Raw genomic sequence first — 18,689 nt, 5'->3', positions numbered from 1 at the left:
GACCCCCTTCAATTTTTCACTCTTTGTCATATTGCAGCCATTTGCTAAAATCATTTAAATTAATTTTTTCCCTCATTAATGTACACACAGCACCCCATACTGACAGACAAAAAAAAAGATTTTTTGAAATTGTTGCAGATTTATTAAAAAAGAAAAACTGAAATATCACATGGTCCTAAGTATTCAGACCCTTTGCTCAGTATTTACTAGAAGCACCCTTTTGAGCTAATACAGCCATGAGTCTTCTTGGGAAAGATGCAACAAGTTTTTCACACCTGGATTTGGGGATCCTCTGCCATTCCTCCTTGCAGATCCTCTCCAGTTCTGTCAGGTTGGATGGTAAACGTTGGTGGACAGCCATTTTTAGGTCTCTCCAGAGATGCTCAATTGGGTTTAAGTCAGGGCTCTGGCTGGGCCATTCAAGAACAGTCACAGAGTTGTTGTGAAGCCACTCCTTCGTTATTTTAGCTGTGTGCTTAGGGTCATTGTCTTGTTGGAAGGTAAACCTTCGGCCCAGTCTGAGGTCCTTAGCACTCTGGAGAAGGTTTTTGTCCAGGATATCCCTGTACTTGGCCGCATTCATCTTTCCCTCGATTGCAACCAGTCGTCCTGTCCCTGCAGCTGAAAAACACCCCCACAGCATGATGCTGCCACCGCCATGCTTCACGGTGGGGACTGTATTGGACAAATGATGAGCAGTGCCTGGTTGTCTCCACACATACCGCTTAGAATTAAGGCCAAAACGTTCTATCTTGGTCTCATCAGACCAGAGAATCTTATTTCTCACCATCTCAGAGTCCTTCAGGTGTCTTTTAGCAAACTCCATGTGGGCTGTCATGTGTCTTGCACTGAGGAGAGGCTTCCGACAGGCCACTCTGCCATAAAGCCCTGACTGGTGGAGGGCTGTAGTGATGGTTGACTTTCTACAACTTTCTCCCATCTCCTGACTGCATCTCTGGAGCTCAGCCAAAGTGATCTTTGGGTTCTTCTTTACCTCTCTCACCAAGGCTCTTCTCCCCCGGTAGCTCAGCTTGGCCGGACGGCCAGCTCTAGGAAGGGTTCTGGTCGTCCCAAACGTCTTCCATTTAAGGATTATGGAGGCCACTGTGCTCTTGGGAACCTTAAGTGCAGCAGAAATTTTTTTGTAACCTTGGCCAGATCTGTGCCTTGTCACAATTCTGTCTCTGAGCTCTTCAGGCAGTTCCTTTGACCTCATGATTCTCATTTGGTCTGACATGCATTGTGAGCTGTAAGGTCTTATATAGACAGGTGTGTGGCTTTCCTAATCAAGTCTAATCAGTATAATCAAACACAGCTGGACTCAAATGAAGGTGATCTCAAGGATGATCAGAAGAAATGGAAAGCACCTGAGTTAAATATATGAGTGTCACAGCAAAGGGTCTGAATACTTAGGACCATGTGATATTGCAGTTTTTCTTTTTTAATAAATCTGCAACAATTTCAAAAATTCTTTTTCTTGTCTGTCAATATGGGGTGCTGTGTGTACATTAATGAGGGAAAAAATTAATTTAAATGATTTTAGCAAATGGCTGCAATATGACAAAGAGTGAAAAATTGAAGGGGGTCTGAATACTTTCTGTACCCACTCTATCTATCTATCTATCTATCTATCTATCTATCTATCTATCTATCTATCTATCTATCTATCTATCTATCTACAGTAATCCCTCCTCCATCGCGGGGGTTGTGTTCCAGAGCCACCCACGAAATAAGAAAATCTGCGAAGTAGAAACCATATGTTTATATGGTTATTTTTATATTGTCATGCTTGGGTCACAGATTTGCGCAGAAACACAGGAGGTTGTAGAGAGACAGGAACGTTATTCAAACACTGCAAACAAACATTTGTCTCTTTTTCAAAAGTTTAAACTGTGCTCCATGACAAGACAGAGATGACAGTTCAGTCTCACAATTAAAAGAATGCAAACATATCTTCCTCTTCAAAGGAGCAAACAAATCAATAGGGCTGTTTGGCTTTTAAGTATGCGAAGCACCGCGGCACAAAGCTGTTGAAGGCGGCAGCTCACACCCCCTCCGTCAGGAGCAGAGAGATAGAGAGAGAGAGAGATAGAGAGAGACAGATAAAAAAATCAATACGTGCCCTTCGAGCTTTTAAGTATGCAAAGCACCGTTCAGCATGTCGTTTCAGGAAGCAGCTGCACAAAAGATAGCAACGTGAAGATAATCTTTCAGCATTTTTAGACGAGCGTCCCTATTGTCTAGGTGTGCGAACAGCCCCCCTGCTCAATCCCCCTACATCAGGATCAGAGAAAGTCAGCGCAAGAGACAGAGAAAAGTAAGCTGGGTAGCTTCTCAGCCATCTGCCAATAGCGTCCCTTGTATGAAATCAAATGGGCAAACCAACTGAGGAAGCATGTACCAGAAATTAAAAGACCCATTGTCCTCAGAAACCCGCGAAGCAGCGAAAAATCCGCGATATATATTTAAATATGCTTACATATAAAATCCACGATGGAGTGAAGCTGCGAAAGGCGAAGCGCGATATAGCGAGGGATTACTCTATCTATCTATCTATCTATCTATCTATCTATCTATCTATCTATCTATCTATCTATCTATCTATCTATCTATCTATCTATCTATCTATCTATCTATCTATCTATCTATCTATCTAACCTGCTTTGCTTGTGTATTGCACCAACGTTTTTGAATTCTTTACGACATTCTACTTTGTCATCTACTCTTTGTATTTTATTTCTGGCCCCAGGCCTGGTTAAATCTCTTGGCACAAAATCTTGTCTCGCAGGACATGAAAGTATCTCTCTGAAAAAGTCACGTCTCGTCCAAGGCTAAAAAGTCTTGTCTCGTACCAGAATTTTTTTATTATAATAGAGAGATGTGCAGTCAGAATGTGGATTCTGTGCAGCCTCATCTGTGCTTTTACTGGTGTTGTCTGGCAGATTTGTTGATTTGAGTGTTTTGAGTCCTGAAATCTGCATCCCCTCTGGATCTTCGTCATCCACTCTCTTAATGACAGTCTTCTCAACAGAGTGTGATGCACCGTTCACGTGAAATGCATATTTTGCACTTCTTATTTTCATGAATATGGCTGCCAATTCCTTGAAGCTTACATTGACTCCTACGCTGTCGACGTCACGCTGAACAATGGAGAGCGAACATAGCACCCGCAACAATGTATCATTCACGATTACCAGATGTACATTAATGCCATCAATTGCCAAAGAATAACTTGATGTTACAGAAAGGTTTTTCACTTAAATCAGGTTATTTGTATTTTTAACATGTGCAACATGCTCTCATTTATATGTCTAATAGGGTCTTTTTAGAAGACTTTCAACAGTAGACTGTAGACTGAAGCTTGTTGTCTGTCGGACCAAATTAACTAGCCCACCTTTGGTCTTTGCTGTTCATAATCACCACCTCCTACTTTGAGCGCTGCCTTCATGAGGCGTTGGATTGGTTTAGAAAGGTGACACTCAGTGGGACGTCTAATTGTCCCCCCAGTTTAAGGAAAACTCCAGACTCGCCTGTATTTGTACTGAAGCAGACTGCACCATTTTGTTAAGTTGTGATGCATTTTCAAAATGAGATGTTAATCTGCAAGTTTTGACAGGTGCTGCTTGCAAAACGAAAATGTGATGGCAAATGTTATGCAGTAAAGGTCCTGCAGAAGAAAGCCATAATAAAAAAGAAAGAGGTAAGAGTTAAGAATATATGATATTCAAAATTGTCTTGGTAATCAGTAACTTGCATTCGAGAAAGAAGAAACGATTTTCACTTTATGATGATATAACTAGTTGTTGAACGTTACAATGATGCTAGTCTTTACTTGTAAAGTTTATTCTTTATTAATTCTTTATTATTTCTGAAATTTTCACTTATCTATAATAATATAAGATAATACGTATCTTATAATAATTACAAGGAAATGATTTCTGGTTTCTAATTATACAAACAGTTCCTTAAAGGAATACGCCACCCAAAAATGATATTTTTTATTAACGTTAGTTACTCATGTACTGTAGTTTGTAGTGGTGGTGGTGAAGAAAACTTTTTAATCTCATATTTTCATACAGAATGGAGCAAAAAAAGTTTACGATATAATAGAAGCAAATGAGGACCAATGCTGCACAATGGCAAACGACATAAAATCATGCGTGGAAAAAAAACTTTTAAAGTTCACGTTACTCGTGTCACTTAATCAACATGTGTTAGTTATCCAGCTGTATGCTCAAAATATGCAAAATACATGCTTTTTTTTGGTCATATAATATTATATATGTAATTATGAAATAATCAGTGCATATCATAAACAGGAAGCTAAAGCCACAGGGGAATAACTTTAAACAGAAGGCCCGCCTGTCACTCTCATACGTTGGTCACGATTCCTGTCTTCAGTTGAAAAAGTCAGTCCCATGATGCTTTAGTTTTCTGTTTATGATGGGCCCTGATTATTCCAGAAGCATCTATTTTGTATGTTTTGAACATACGATTGAATAAGTGACATGTGGATTATGTGACACAAGTAACATGAGATATTTTTGTTTTTGTTTTTTTCCCACATAATTTTTTCACCTCATTTACCGTTGTGCAGTATTGGTCCCCATTTCCTTCTGTGATATTATAAACTTTTTTCGGTCCATTTTGCGTGTATTTGAGATTCAAATTTCTTCTTGGCCACCGCTACAAATCATGTGGGCTAAGTAACATATAACAGTTTATTATTTTTAGGTGGAGTATTCCTTTAAAATTGACTTTACTGTTTCTTAACTGCCCGGTATGAGTGAGCGCAGATGTCTACATGAGGGTATCTTGTGATGAACGGTCAGTCCATTTAGGACTCCTTCTAGTCTTGTGTCCCATCTTGCTGGAATGGAAACCTGCTCCCTGTGAGCATGAAGAGTGAGGGAAATCGATGAGTGCAAATCCAGTCAACATTTATTGACTAAAAACACAACCACCATCCATTGCAACCAGACCATGCCTTGGCTACAGCTCTTGACAGTGTAATGAATTGGACCTGATATGCTGAACATGAGCTGATTGCTGCCACTCACTTCCTTAAACTGTAAGGCAACAAATATAAGGATAGGCCAATATCACCCCCCCACCCCAAGTGCCCCATCATATGCCCCCCTTTAGATATTATCAACTTAGAAACAGTCAAATGTACAATGCATCCGGAAAGTATTCACAGCGCATCACTTTTTCCACATTTTGTTATGTTACAGCCTTATTCCAAAATGGATTAAATTCATTGTTTTCCTCAGAATTCTACACACAACACCCCATAATGACAACGTGAAAAAAGTTTACTTGAGGTTTTCACAAATTTATTAAAAATAAAAAAATTGAGAAAGCACATGTACATAAGTATTCACAGCCTTTGCCATGAAGCTGAAAATTGAGCTCAGGTGCATCCTGTTTCCCCTGATCATCCTTGAGATGTTTCTGCAGCTTAATTGGTGTCCACCTGTGGTAAATTCAGTTGACTGGACATGATTTGGAAAGGCACACACCTGTCTATATAAGGTCCCACAGTTGACATTTCATGTCAGAGCACAAACCAAGCATGAAGTCAAAGGAATTGTCTGTAGACCTACGAGACAGGATTGTCTCGAGGCACAAATCTGGGGAAGGTTACAGAAAAATTTCTGCTGCTTTGAAGGTCCCAATGAGCACAGTGGCCTCCATCATCCGTAAGTGGAAGAAGTTCGAAGCCACCAGGACTCTTCTTAGAGCTGGCTGGCCATCTAAACTGAGCGATCGGGGGAGAAGGGCCTTAGTCAGGGAGGTGACCAAGAACCCGATGGTCACTCTATCAGAGCTCCAGAGGTCCTCTGTGGAGAGAGGAGAACCTTCCAGAAGAACAACCATCTCTGCAGCAATCCACCAATCAGGCCTGTATGGTAGAGTGGCCAGACGGAAGCCACTCCTTAGTAAAAGGCACATAGCAGCCCGCCTGGAGTTTGCCAAAAGGCACCTGAAGGACTCTCAGACCATGAGAAACAAAATTCTCTGGTCTGATGAGACAAAGATTGAACTCTTTGGTGTGAATGCCAGGCATCATGTTTGGAAGAAACCAGGCACCATCCCTACAGTGAAGCATGGTAGTGGCAGCATCATGCTGTGGGGATGTTTTTCAGCGGCAGGGACTGGGAGACTAGTCAGGATAAAGGGAAAGATGACTGCAGCAATGTACAGAGACATCCTGGATGAAAACTTGCTCCAGAGCGCTCTTGACCTCAGACTGGGGCGACGGTTCATCTTTCAGCAGGACAACGACCCTAAGCACACAACCAAGATATCAAAGGAGTGGCTTCAGGACAACTCTGTGAATGTCCTTGAGTGGCCCAGCCAGAGCCCAGACTTGAATCCGATTGAACATCTCTGGAGAGATCTTAAAATGGCTGTGCACCGACGCTTCCCATCCAACCTGATGGAGCTTGAGAGGTGCTGCAAAGAGGAATGGGCGAAACTGGCCAAGGATAGGTGTGCCAAGCTTGTGGCATCATATTCAACAAGACTTGAGGCTGTAATTGCTGCCAAAGGTGCATCGACAAAGTATTGAGCAAAGGCTGTGAATACTTATGTACATGGGATTTCTCAGTTTTTTTATTTTTAATAAATTTGCAAAAACCTCAAGTAAACTTTTTTCACGTTGTCATTATGGGGTGTTGTGTGTAGAATTCTGAAGAAAAAAATGAATTTAATCCATTTTGGAATAAGGCTGTAACATAACAAAAGGTGGAAAAAGTGATGCGCTGTGAATACTTTCCGGATGCACTGTATATATACAGTACTACAGTACTGCAGTACTACAACAGTACTTATCACTCATTGGGTAGCATCAATTTTGACGAGATTTTTGTGAGAATATTGTGTTTTTATGTTTTATAGATAGCTTGGGAACCAGATGTTTGGCAAGTGCTGGTTATTTAGACAACTCTAAATTGTGCAGTTTTGGATTCACCAGATGTTTGGATCATCCTTTACATATTATGACAATATATTTAACTTTATTCTTTGGAAGTTTTTTGTCAAACTATATATTACTGTAAAGCACTTTTTTTTCAAACCTCAAATTAGTTAATGCTGCTGGCGATTTGTCGTCTGTCTGTTTTCTTTCATCTCTCACTGTTATCCTGGACCAGGATAAAGTCCTTGCTGCACATTTACATTTAAAACCCTGTTCCTGCTTGCATGACTTTTTAAATCATTCATATTAAAAGAATCAATCTCATGAAATCACCAATCTGTGATTCTTATTTTCAGCAAAAGAACATCATGGCGGAGCGCAATGTGCTGCTGAAGAGTGTCAAACATCCCTTTCTGGTTAGCTTGCACTACTCTTTCCAGACCCCTGAAAAGCTTTACTTTGTTCTCGACTATGTCAATGGAGGAGAGGTAATTAAGAGAACGGTTACTAAAATAACGCCGGGACAACTAATACTGGGGGGTTAAAGTGGTGTTAATTGGCGGCCTATTTGTTCATATTTTTCTCTGCTATAATGTCAATATCAGAAAAAGTCTGAATTAGTGTAAGCCGTGTTAATTTGGGTGTTCATTAAGAAATATAATGATTTACGTTATGAGGTATGAAGTACATAATAAACAAGGATAGGTGCATCAGATATCTGAAATATTAACATGTGAGCTTCAATTTCAAAGTTTAAAGTCAAAATATTCTCAGTTGTAATAGAAATTTGTAATTTTTCACTCTCTGATAGAGGCCCATTAAGAGCTAAATCCCTAGTAAAGGATCAAAAATCAAAAATAATGTCATATTTGTAATCACTTACTGTATAATAATAATACTGAATTACATCTATATAGTGCTTTACATAGACAGAGGGGGTTCACTTCCACCACCACTAATGTGCAGCACCCATCTGGGTGATGCGCCGGCAGCCATTATTGCTCCAGTACGCTCACCACACATTATCTGTTAGGTCAGCGTTTTTCAACCTTTAAGTATTTGCGACCCGAGTTTTCATAACAGTTTTAATTATGCCCCCCCTAACATTTTTTTGAAAGGAGCCCACTAATACCAAATTGTTCTTTTTAAATTAATGATATATCATAGATGCATATTTTATTATACCTACTTAACTTTCATCGACATTTATCTAACTCTATATTTATTTTTCTAGTATCAGAATGTAGTTTAAGTTAATTTGTTTTGGTTTCAATAGATGTATTTTTCATATTTGTGATTCTTGTTTTCTTTTTTTCACATCTTCATGCCCCCCTTTTTGTTACTTTGCGCCCCCCTAGGGGGGCCCGCCTCACAGATTGAGAACTACTGTGTTAGGTGGTGAAAGGGTGAGGGGAAGTGATAGCCAATAAGATACAGGGAATGATTAGGGGGCCAGAACGGACAAGGCCGTGATAGGCAACTTAGCCTGAACTTTGAGAACCATTCTACTCTTTTCAAAAATGCTCAGGGATCTTTAATGACCACAGAGAGTCAGGACCTTGGTTTTACATTTCATTCGAAGGATGGTGCTATATTTACAGCACAGTGTCCCCGTCACTGTACTGGGATCCACATTTAGACCACAGGATTAGCACCCCCTGCTGGCACCACCAACTTCTCTTCCAGCAGCAACCTAAGCTTTTCCTGGTTTTTCTCCCATCCAAGTATTGACCGGGCCCGACCACGCTTACCTTCAGGTGGATGACCTGTTCTGAAGTGCAGGTGGTATGGCTGCTGAAAAATAGTCTAGACATGATACCCCACAAGATTATGTTTAAAATGAGTCATTTTTAGCCTTTCTGCGAATAGCTCTTAGAGCACTAGGAAGCCAAACAAAGTGTCTCAGATCGTATAGGCTATGTTGGCTGTGTTACCAGTATGCTGCAGCTAACATGTTAAGAACAAACCAGCAATAAAGTAATAATCCTTTACAGATTAAGTAAGCTGCCTTACCTGACAGGGAACTTTGCGCTCATCTGATTGGTCAGATCTTGTCTTTATTTTTTTTGTTTTATTTGTTGTGGTTAGTAATTTAATTCTGGCCATTGATGTACAAATTTCATGGTTCAAAGTTATTGTACAATTTACCGAAATTACAGGACATTTTTTTATAAAATAATCCGAGACTGTAACTTTAAGGTTGATTTGCACACCATTGTTATAAAATACATGATGTCACGTCACCCTGTGCAGGATTTGATAAGAGATTGTACAAGAAAACATTTGATATTTCTTCTTTGTTATAAACAGATGAATTAAAAGGCTGAGTGTATATTTTGAGGGTGCAGTGGGTAGCGCTACTGCCTCACAGTTAGGAGACCCGGGTTCGCTTCCCGGGTCCTCCCTGCGTGGAGTTTGCATGTTCTCCCCGTGTCTGCGTGCATTTCTTCCCACAGTCCGAAGACATGCAGGTCAGGTGGATTGGTGATCCTAAATTGGCCCACCTGTGTGGGTGTGTGTGTACGCGCCCTGTGGTGGGTTGGCGCCCTGCCCGGGGTTTGTTTCCTGCCTTGCACCCTGTGTTGGCTAGGATTGGCTCTAGCAGACCCCCATGACCTGTAGTTAGGATATAGCGGGTTGGATGATGGATTTATTGCCCCATTATTTTTGAAGTGATGTATATTTTGAATAGTAAATTTTTTCCCATCATTCTCTCTTTAGCTCTTTTTCCACTTACAAAAAGAGAGGTGTTTCACTGAACCTCGGGCCCGCTTCTATGCTGCGGAGGTTGCAAGTGCAATTGGCTATTTGCATTCCCTGAATATTGTCTACCGGTGAGTATCTTTGGATGGTTGGTTGATTATAAGAAATTCACAATATGCTCTCCATAATGTTTGAAACAAAGTCACATTTTTCCTTCATTTCCCCCCTCTGCTCCACAGCTTAAAATTACAAATCAAACAATTCAGACATCGTGATTAAAGAGCACATTGCAGACTTTCATTTAAGGGGATTTGCAGACATTTTGGTCACACCATGGAGAAATGACAACACTTTTTCTACACGTTACCCCCATTTCAGGGCACCATAATGTTTGGACACACCAATGGCAGGTCTATTAAAGCTGTTGTCATATTTAGGACTTTGTCGCATATCCTTCACATTCAAGGACTGCTTGAAGTCTGTGATTCATAGACATCAGCAGGTGCAGAGGGTCTTATCTGGCGATGAAGCCTCTAATGCAGCCATCTTCAGCTCCTGGTTGTTTTGGGGGTTTGTCCCCTTAAGTTTTCTCTTCAGCACATGAAAGAACTGCTCATTTGGATTTAAATCAGGTGACTGGCTTCACCATTCCAGAATTTTCCATTTTTTAACTTTGATAAACTCCTGTGTTGCCTCAGAAGTCTGTTTCGATCATCATCTTGTTGTAGGATGAAGCGCCGTCCAATAGGGGCATTGACTGGAACTTGAGCAGATCAGATGTTTCTCCACACTTCAGAATTCATTGTGCCACTGCAATCGACAGCTCCATTATGAAGAGAAGTGTGCCAGGAGCAGTGGCAGCCATCCATGCCCAAGCCATAACATCCTCACCACCATGTTTTAACAGATGAGATGGTCTGCTTTGGATTTCAGAAAGTTCCTTTTTGTCTCCATATTTTGCTCTTACCATCACTCTGATGAGGTTCATCTTTGTCTCGTCTGTCCACAAAACCTTTTTCCAGAATTCTGCAGGCTCTTTGAAGTCCATTTTTCACAAACTGTAATCTGTCCATCCTGTATTTCTGTTCATGAAGTCTTCTGCTGATAGTCGTCTCGGACACGTCCACATCGGTCTCCTGAAGACTGTTTCTGATCTGTCGGACAGGCATTTGGAGATTTTTATTTCCCTTAGTGAGGATTCTTCTGCTATCAGCAGTGATGGTCTTCCTTGGCCTACCAGTCCCTTTGTGATTACTGAGCTCACCAGTGTGTTCTTTCTTCTTCATGATATTCCAGACAGTCGATTTAGGTCATCATAAGTTTTTGTCGATGTCTTGAATGGTTTTGTTTTTGTTTTTTAGCCTCATAATGGCTTCTTCGACTTTAATTGGTATAGCTCAGTATTACCTAGCAGAGTTTAATTATAACATTTGCTTTGAGTTTAATATTTAAAAAACAAGAAGACCTGACATGGCAAGGAAAACAAAACTGAGAGAGCTTAATCCAATACACAGAGTAAAATGTTATGGTTAAATAGTTAAAGATAAGAATTTTATTCATCCCGAGGGAAATTCTTATGTCATTGGCATTGTGGGGAACAGCCCGGACACAGACAGGTAGACAAGATGGTTTCACCACACACACGTTTATTTACACTATTTACAGCCATTTTAGTGCACATTCCCAGTGCCTCAGCACCAATCACCCCTTAAGCCCTGGCCACAACACAATGCCTTCTCCAAGTCTCTGGTCCGCCTCCACTCCTCTTCACCAAGCTTCGTCCTCTTCCACCCGACTCTTGCCCCCGACTGGAGGGAGACGGCCCCTTTTATACACCCCGGATGGGCTCCAGGTGCATCCTAAGGGCTTCTGTAGCCACACCCCTGTGTGGCGGAAGCTCTGACGGTGTATCCGGAAGTCCTCCGGGTGTCCCCAATACTCTTCCCCCCAGCACTTCCGGGTGTGGCAGAAGTTCTGAGGTCCAGGGCTCCCAAGGCATTGGGGCACCCCCTGGCGGTGACCACGGGCCCCTACAGGGTTGAGCTTCCAAGCTCTGTACCCGTGGCCCCCAAAGCAACCAGGGCGGGCGCCACCTCATGTTCTGGAGGAGGCATAAGCCCTCCTCTGGTCCTCCTGGGCATCCCAGCCGGGCATGAACCCCCGCCGGGTACCACAGCATGTTCAGTGCAACAAGAGAAATAAAGATAGTACAATGAAGATTTAAAAAGAGAAAAATAGTAATTGTGCAAATATACAAAAATATGACAGTTAAATCATATTATTATTATTATTTTATATCACAGAATAGAGCCAGAAAGCTGAATGTCAAAAATGTGCAAGTTCAAGTCTGTTTACTGATTTGCAAGGTCACGTGTTGTCTCTGACTCCTAAGAATAGTGCTAAATGATATATTGTTATTTACAGTATCAGTTCAGAGCTCACTGCATTTTGCAAATCACTTTGGATAAAAGCATCTGCTAAGTATAAATGTATTTTGCCAGTTGGGAGGCCTAGTAATGTTGGACTTTCTACTTGTTATGAGATTATTTTTCTTTGACATGTCTGGATGTATGATAGGACCAGTGAAAGCACAGTTATTAGATTCCTTTTGAAATTAGCTGATTCTTTTTGGTGTTGTTGTTTTAATATTCCCACAGGGATTTGAAGCCTGAAAACATCTTGTTAGATTCCCAGGTAGGATTTGCCTTATTTATATAGAGGTGGTACACTAAGTGCCCATTATGTGTGCTACTTTCTGCACATCTTTTTCTATTTCTACTTTTCACTTTATTAATTTTTGGTTTATCTTTATTTCTCACTGCATATTTTTAACTCGATGGGTGTGGTGAATGAATTGTTGAAGTAACTCGAATTGAAAAGTCTTTCTTGGACATAAATGAACGACGACAGGTTGAAGATACAGATACGTCTGCACTGTATCTGTATGAGCTGGTAGTTTGCACTTAAGCGGAGTCGACTGTATACACATTTAGTAGGAATAGTGAAGCGGATTTCATATAAAATTATGTGGAAACCTCAAACAGGAATATCCTAACTGCACTGGCGAAGTGACACGGAATAAATCATTTGGAATTAAATCTGCCGAAAAAGGAACTAGTGGTTGACTTTAGGTGAGGGGAAAAAAATCATCCTGTCCTTTTTACCTCAATGGCCACGTTGTAGAGGTAGTAGAGAGTAATCAGTACCTGGGAGCCACCATTCTAACATGAGTTATCCATATTACTAACCGAGAATGGTAAACCGGATATGGACGCAGGTCCATGGCATGCCCATGGACACAGGAGACATAGTGCGCAGGCGCCAACAGCTCAACTAATGGAAATACGAAATAAATCAACGAGCACAGACAATACGGAACCCTAACCGTCCACACTACACAGCATAGTCAAATCCGACATAGTACGGAAGGTGCGGGCGCCTACAATGCGTGTCTAACACACCGCAGGCAGACCCCCGAGATGGTACAGAAGCCCCAGAGATAAAATACGAAATAAAGCAACGAGCACAGGCAATACGGAACCCTAACTGTCCACACTACACAGCATAGTCAAATCCGACATAGTACGGAAGGTGCGGGCGCCTACAACGCGCGTCTAACACACCGCAGGCAGACCCCCGAGATGGTACAGAAGCCCCAGAGATAAAATACGAAATAAAGCAACGAGCACAGGCAATACGGAACCCTAACCGTCCACACTACACAGCATAGTCAAATCCGACATAGTACGGAAGGTGCGGGCGCCTACAACGCGCGTCTAACACACCGCAGGCAGACCCCCGAGATGGTACAGAAGCCCCAGAGATAAAATACGAAATAAATCAACGAGCACAGACAATACGGAACCCTAACCGTCCACACTACACAGCATAGTCAAACCAACATATTACAGAAGGTGCGGGCGCCTACAACGCGCGTCCAACACACCGCAGGCAGACCCCCAAGATGGTACAGAAGCCCCAAAGATAAAATACGAAATAAAGCAACGAGCACAGACAATACGGAACCCTAACCGTCCACACTACACAGCATAGTCAAATCCGACATAGTACGGAAGGTGCGGGCGCCTACAACGCGTGTCTAACACACCGCAGGCAGACCCCCGAGATGGTACAGAAGCCCCAGAGATACGGACTCCACAGCATATGTGAATCATGACATGACAGTAATACAATAATATGAGTACTCACAGACAAAACAAACACAACAGGCTTCAACGTCCCGCCCCCCAATCAAACCGGAGAGAGTACGGCGTCCCCAAAAGTCCACAAAACACAGCATAGTCAAACCCGAGATAGTACGTAGGGCGCATGCGCCTACAACGACCACCACATGAAACACACACACGGCACCGGAGGTATAATATTAGCTCAACTAATGTAAATAGGTGCCTACAGCGCGTCACGGCTCAAAAACAAAGGAGCTCAACTAACGTAAATAAGAAATGAGGCAATGCGCCCATAGGTAACGACACAGCCACACTCTACTCTCCTTCAATCTGTTAAATGGCCTAAGGGTGGGCCTACACTACACGATTTAACTCTTTCAGGGCTGATGTCGACTTTTGTCAAAAGGAGGAGTTGACGACGGTAATCAACTGTAAACTGTGACAAAACCAACTGTTTTGTTTCAGTTGGACTCTCGTTGTCTGAAGGAACATTAGATTCATTGGTTTGACTGAGATTTCTTGTGCTCACTTGAGTAGCAAGGCGCAAACAACGGCAAAAATGGAACTGACATCTGGTGAGAGATCAAAGCGAATGTGTAAAGCAAAATACTCCATAGACGACATTCTGCCTATTATCGCTGAACTGGACAATGACTTGTCGGACTCCGATTTTGATACAAGTGATTGAAAACGAGTGTGAGGTTCCAGCTTCAGCTGATTGGTCCCCAGCTAATCGTGGTACTGACTGATGTTCACCAAGTAGAATTGCCACTTAACAATGATAAGGGGTAGAAACCAAATTGTAATGCACTGCGACCGTGATCATTGCTGCTGCTGCCGCCCCAGACACACAAAGACAGCCCGGCAGCAAACCTGCTGCACATTCTTGGCAAACTGGCTGCCACAGCATGCAGCAACAGACATTTTATGTTGATTTCTGTGTGAAACCATTGCTTTTCACAAATTGTTTTTTGGAAAAAATATTCAGCCCTCAAAGAGTTAAGTTCATCTTGCAAGTTCCCAAGCAGTGTAGAGAATGTTGAAGCGTGTAATGTCGCTCTTTACAAGGGGTTTTCCATTCTGATCTGAGTGGCTTAATGGCTCCCAGTGTTTTTTTTTTTTTTTTTTTTTGACTTTTCTAAAAACATTTCAGGCACTGACAGCTGAAGTGTGTCTGGTGTGACAGGTTTTGCAAGCCAACTCTGTGTTTCAGCTGCCATTGACCAATCAGGAGACACGTGAGAAGAACAACTAATTGGGCAGGAGAACTGCCCAGTGTATAATTATGATGTTTCTTCTGAGAAAAATCATGTTAGGGCTTTCAAAGAAGATAAACAGAGGAACATTGACCAGCAGTAACTAATTCCTGGAAGAATTATATTTGTACCTTATAACAGATGACCATAAAATTAGTCTTTTTGAGATTCATTCAAAAGTGCTGCCAGTGCCGTAGCTCGAGTTCGTGCCTCACGGGGCGGTGCTTCAATTTGCTGCCCTTCAACATGTCTGAATATGTTAAACTATTTAAATAGAAAATTAAAGTGATGTACTGTGGTGGGTTGGCACCCTGCCCGGGATTGGTTCCTGCCTTGTGCCCTGTGTTGGCTGTGATTGGCTCCAGCAGACCCCCGTGACCCTGTGTTCGGATTCAGCGGGTTAGAGAATGGATGGATGGAAAGTGATGTATAGAGAAAAATTAGACAAATTTTGCATAGATTTATTCAAATATAGAGAAACAGCAATACTTTTTCACATTAACTATTTATAAGACTCAACTAGACAAGAATATAGTATAGACGCACTGATAAGCCATGTTCTAATTATTATCCAGCCCGCTATATCCTAACTACAGGGTCACAGGGGTCTGCTGGAGCCAATCCCAGCCAACACAGGGCACAAGGCAGGAAAGAAACAAACAAACCCTGGGCAGGGCGCCAGCCCACCACAGGGCACACACACACACACACCAAGCACACACTAGGGACAATTTAGAATCACCAATGCACCTAAACCTGCAAACTCCACACGGGGAGGACCCAGTAAGTAAACCCGAGTCTCCTAACTGCAAGGCAGCAGTGCTACCACTGCGCCACCATGCCATCCGTTCTAATTATTAGTTTAATATAATTACGCTGTAAAAACCAGAACCAGTGTAGTGTACAAGTGATAGGTGCGGATGTTTTCTGCGCAGAGCAAGAACGCAATCGGATTGATAACGAAACGAAATTATAAATTGTAAATTAGTCGTTTATCTTCCTAGAAATTATCATCGGTGTAATGTTTCTGTTTATTTTTGTTATTGCCTCATAAATTTCAACTGCTAGGTCTGATGCCGTCACAGAAGGACAGTCTGAGAATTATTTTTGAAGCATTTGTGGATAAAAATCAGAGAATGTTACTTTTTTTCATTCATGAGTGATATTTTTCCAAACCCTGCTGCTTACACACGAATTGTACTGAGCCTTTTGGCCAATAATGCCGCTCCCAAAAATGTGCCGCCTGGGGTGGACCGCCCCCTCCGCCCGCCCTGTTGCAAGAAAAAAAATGCTACTTGCTTCTCTATATCCGCCCTTCACTGTGTCAAATTGTGCAGATGCCAAGTTCTTCGATAACATTTCATGGCCAGACTTGCAAGCTAGTTGAGACTAAATCTCCAACAGGCATGAGTAAGCAGTTCATCAGGTAGTGAAGTGTAAATTCCTGGAATGACACCTAACAATGTGCTTATAAGTAGATGATTGAGACCCTTCAAACCTTGACTCTTAGTTATTTTTGAACTAGTGCCCACTATCAGTAACCTGGGCTCCCCTGAATGCAGTTTTATATTGTGTCATTTGAAGAAGTGACTATGTTATGAGTAATAACTGCTCGCAAACTCTCCATTCCAGGGACATGTTGTCTTAACTGATTTTGGACTTTGTAAGGAAGGAATTGAACCAGAGGGCACAACTACAACTTTCTGTGGAACTCCAGAGGTGATGTGTCTTTTCTTAACACTCAGCTAGATATCAATACCAAATTGTACCATAGCTCTTGTTTAAATTTAACATTTGCTAGTTCCCGGCATATGTTATTTACAGTAATGCTTGCCTGTATTTACAGTGGATTCACAAACTATTCAAACCCTTTCTCATTCTGCTCACTTTATAGTGTTGTAGATTTAATTTTAAATGGATACATTTGCCATCTTTGTCCATCAATCTACACTTAATAACCCATAATGACAAAGTGAAAGTGTGTCTTCAGATAGGTTTGCAAATGTATTAAAAGTCAAAAGCTGAAGTCTCCCATTCCTACAAGTGTTCAGACCTTTGTGTGTGGTCAGGTGATTCCTGTTTGTTTTAATTCTCCTTCAGATGTGTCTAGAATGTGATTGGAGTCCACCTGTGGCACACTGAATTGATTGGACATTGTCAGAAATGGCACACATGTACCTCCATCCATCCATCCATCCATCCATTTTCTAACCCGCTGAATCCGAACACAGGGTCATGGGGGTCTGCCGGAGCCAATCCCAGCCAACACAGGGCACAAGGCAGGAAACAATCCTGGGCAGGGTGCCAACCCACCGCAGACACATGTACCTTTGTATATATATGTAATGTCCAACAATTCACACGGCATATCAGAGCAAGGAGATAAAACCATTTCTTACACTTTGAGTGTTTCCAGGAGCAAAGTCGTCTCATAAATTGTGAAGTGGAAGAAGTTTGGCACCACCAGGTCTCTACTTAGACTTGGCCAGCCAGCCGAACTGATAAACCAGGCAAGAAGGGCTTTGGTCAAGGATGGTTACCAAGCATCCAGTGGTCACTAAAAGAGCTTCAGAAGTCCTCTGCTGAGATGGAAGCACCTGTCACGTCTCATCAGCACTCCATCAATCAGGTGTTTATGGTAGAGTGACCGGACAAAAGCAGAGAAAGGGAGACTGGTCAGAACTGAGAGAAGGATGAATGCAGCCAAATACAGGTGAAGAAAACCTGCACCAGAGTGCGCACGACCTCAGACTGGGGCAACAGTTCACCTTTCAACAGGACAATGAACCGAATCATCCAGCCAAGACCACACTAGAGTGGCTTTTGGACAAGTTTCTGACTTAGTGGCCTAGACAAAGCCTGGAACATCCATGAAGGAGACCTGAAAATGGCAATTTGCAGATGCGTCCCACCCAGCCCTACAGATTACTGCCAAAGCAGCTTTTACAAAGTACTGAATTAAGGGTCTGAATATTTCTACGGATGACAGATTTTACTTTTTGATTTTGAATACATTTGCAAACCTTTCCGAAAACATGTTTTCGCTTTGCTGTTATGGTTTATTTAATGTAGTTTGGTGGGCAAAAATGGCAAATGTGTCTATTTAAAATGGAATCTCTTCTTGTAGCATAACATTCTCGGAATGACTTAATCCAGCTCTAAGTGTCTAGTCTCCCAAAGTCTGTGCCTTATATTATTTTGATGAATTTCGTCTTGATTTTTAAATTTGATCTTACTAAAAAGACTTGATTTGGTATGAAAAGTGTGTTGAAGTCCATTTTAGACACAGAGTCTAATTGTAGAGTATGTTAACAACTTGTATTTCAGATTTGCTACTCTAGGTCAGTGGTGTCCATCTCAGATCCTGGTCAGCGACACATAATGTAGATCAGTGAGATATAAAACTAAGTGTCTTCTATTCTATTCTTCTCCAGTATCTGGCCCCCGAAGTTCTAAGGAAGCAACCTTATGACAGAACTGTGGACTGGTGGTGTCTGGGAGCTGTGCTGTACGAGATGCTTTATGGGCTGGTAATAAATATTAGTGAATTTTACAACACAGAAAGTGTACAACTTGTATGTTACTAAGTATTTATTCAAAATGGAGGTTTTATTCTCCTCT

At 41.8% G+C, this 18,689-nt stretch overlaps 1 protein-coding gene across 2 annotated transcripts in view; it reads left to right on the top strand.

Annotated features, from left to right (window-relative positions):
* The window catches only part of sgk2a (serum/glucocorticoid regulated kinase 2a), an 88,507-nt gene that overhangs the window by 50,252 nt on the left and 19,566 nt on the right, over positions 1-18,689 (top strand). For both annotated transcript variants that reach the window (XM_051932582.1, XM_028812108.2), the window contains exons 6-11: positions 3,617-3,700; positions 7,279-7,410; positions 9,644-9,756; positions 12,283-12,319; positions 16,701-16,787; positions 18,503-18,598. In XM_051932582.1, coding sequence (XP_051788542.1) covers positions 3,617-3,700; positions 7,279-7,410; positions 9,644-9,756; positions 12,283-12,319; positions 16,701-16,787; positions 18,503-18,598 — 549 coding nt within the window. The remainder of the gene's footprint in view (positions 1-3,616; positions 3,701-7,278; positions 7,411-9,643; positions 9,757-12,282; positions 12,320-16,700; positions 16,788-18,502; positions 18,599-18,689) is intronic.

The sequence above is a fragment of the Erpetoichthys calabaricus genome, chromosome 10 (genome assembly GCF_900747795.2).
Source record: "Erpetoichthys calabaricus chromosome 10, fErpCal1.3, whole genome shotgun sequence".
Taxonomy (NCBI): domain Eukaryota; kingdom Metazoa; phylum Chordata; class Cladistia; order Polypteriformes; family Polypteridae; genus Erpetoichthys; species Erpetoichthys calabaricus.
This window is presented reverse-complemented; position numbering and strand designations above follow the sequence as displayed.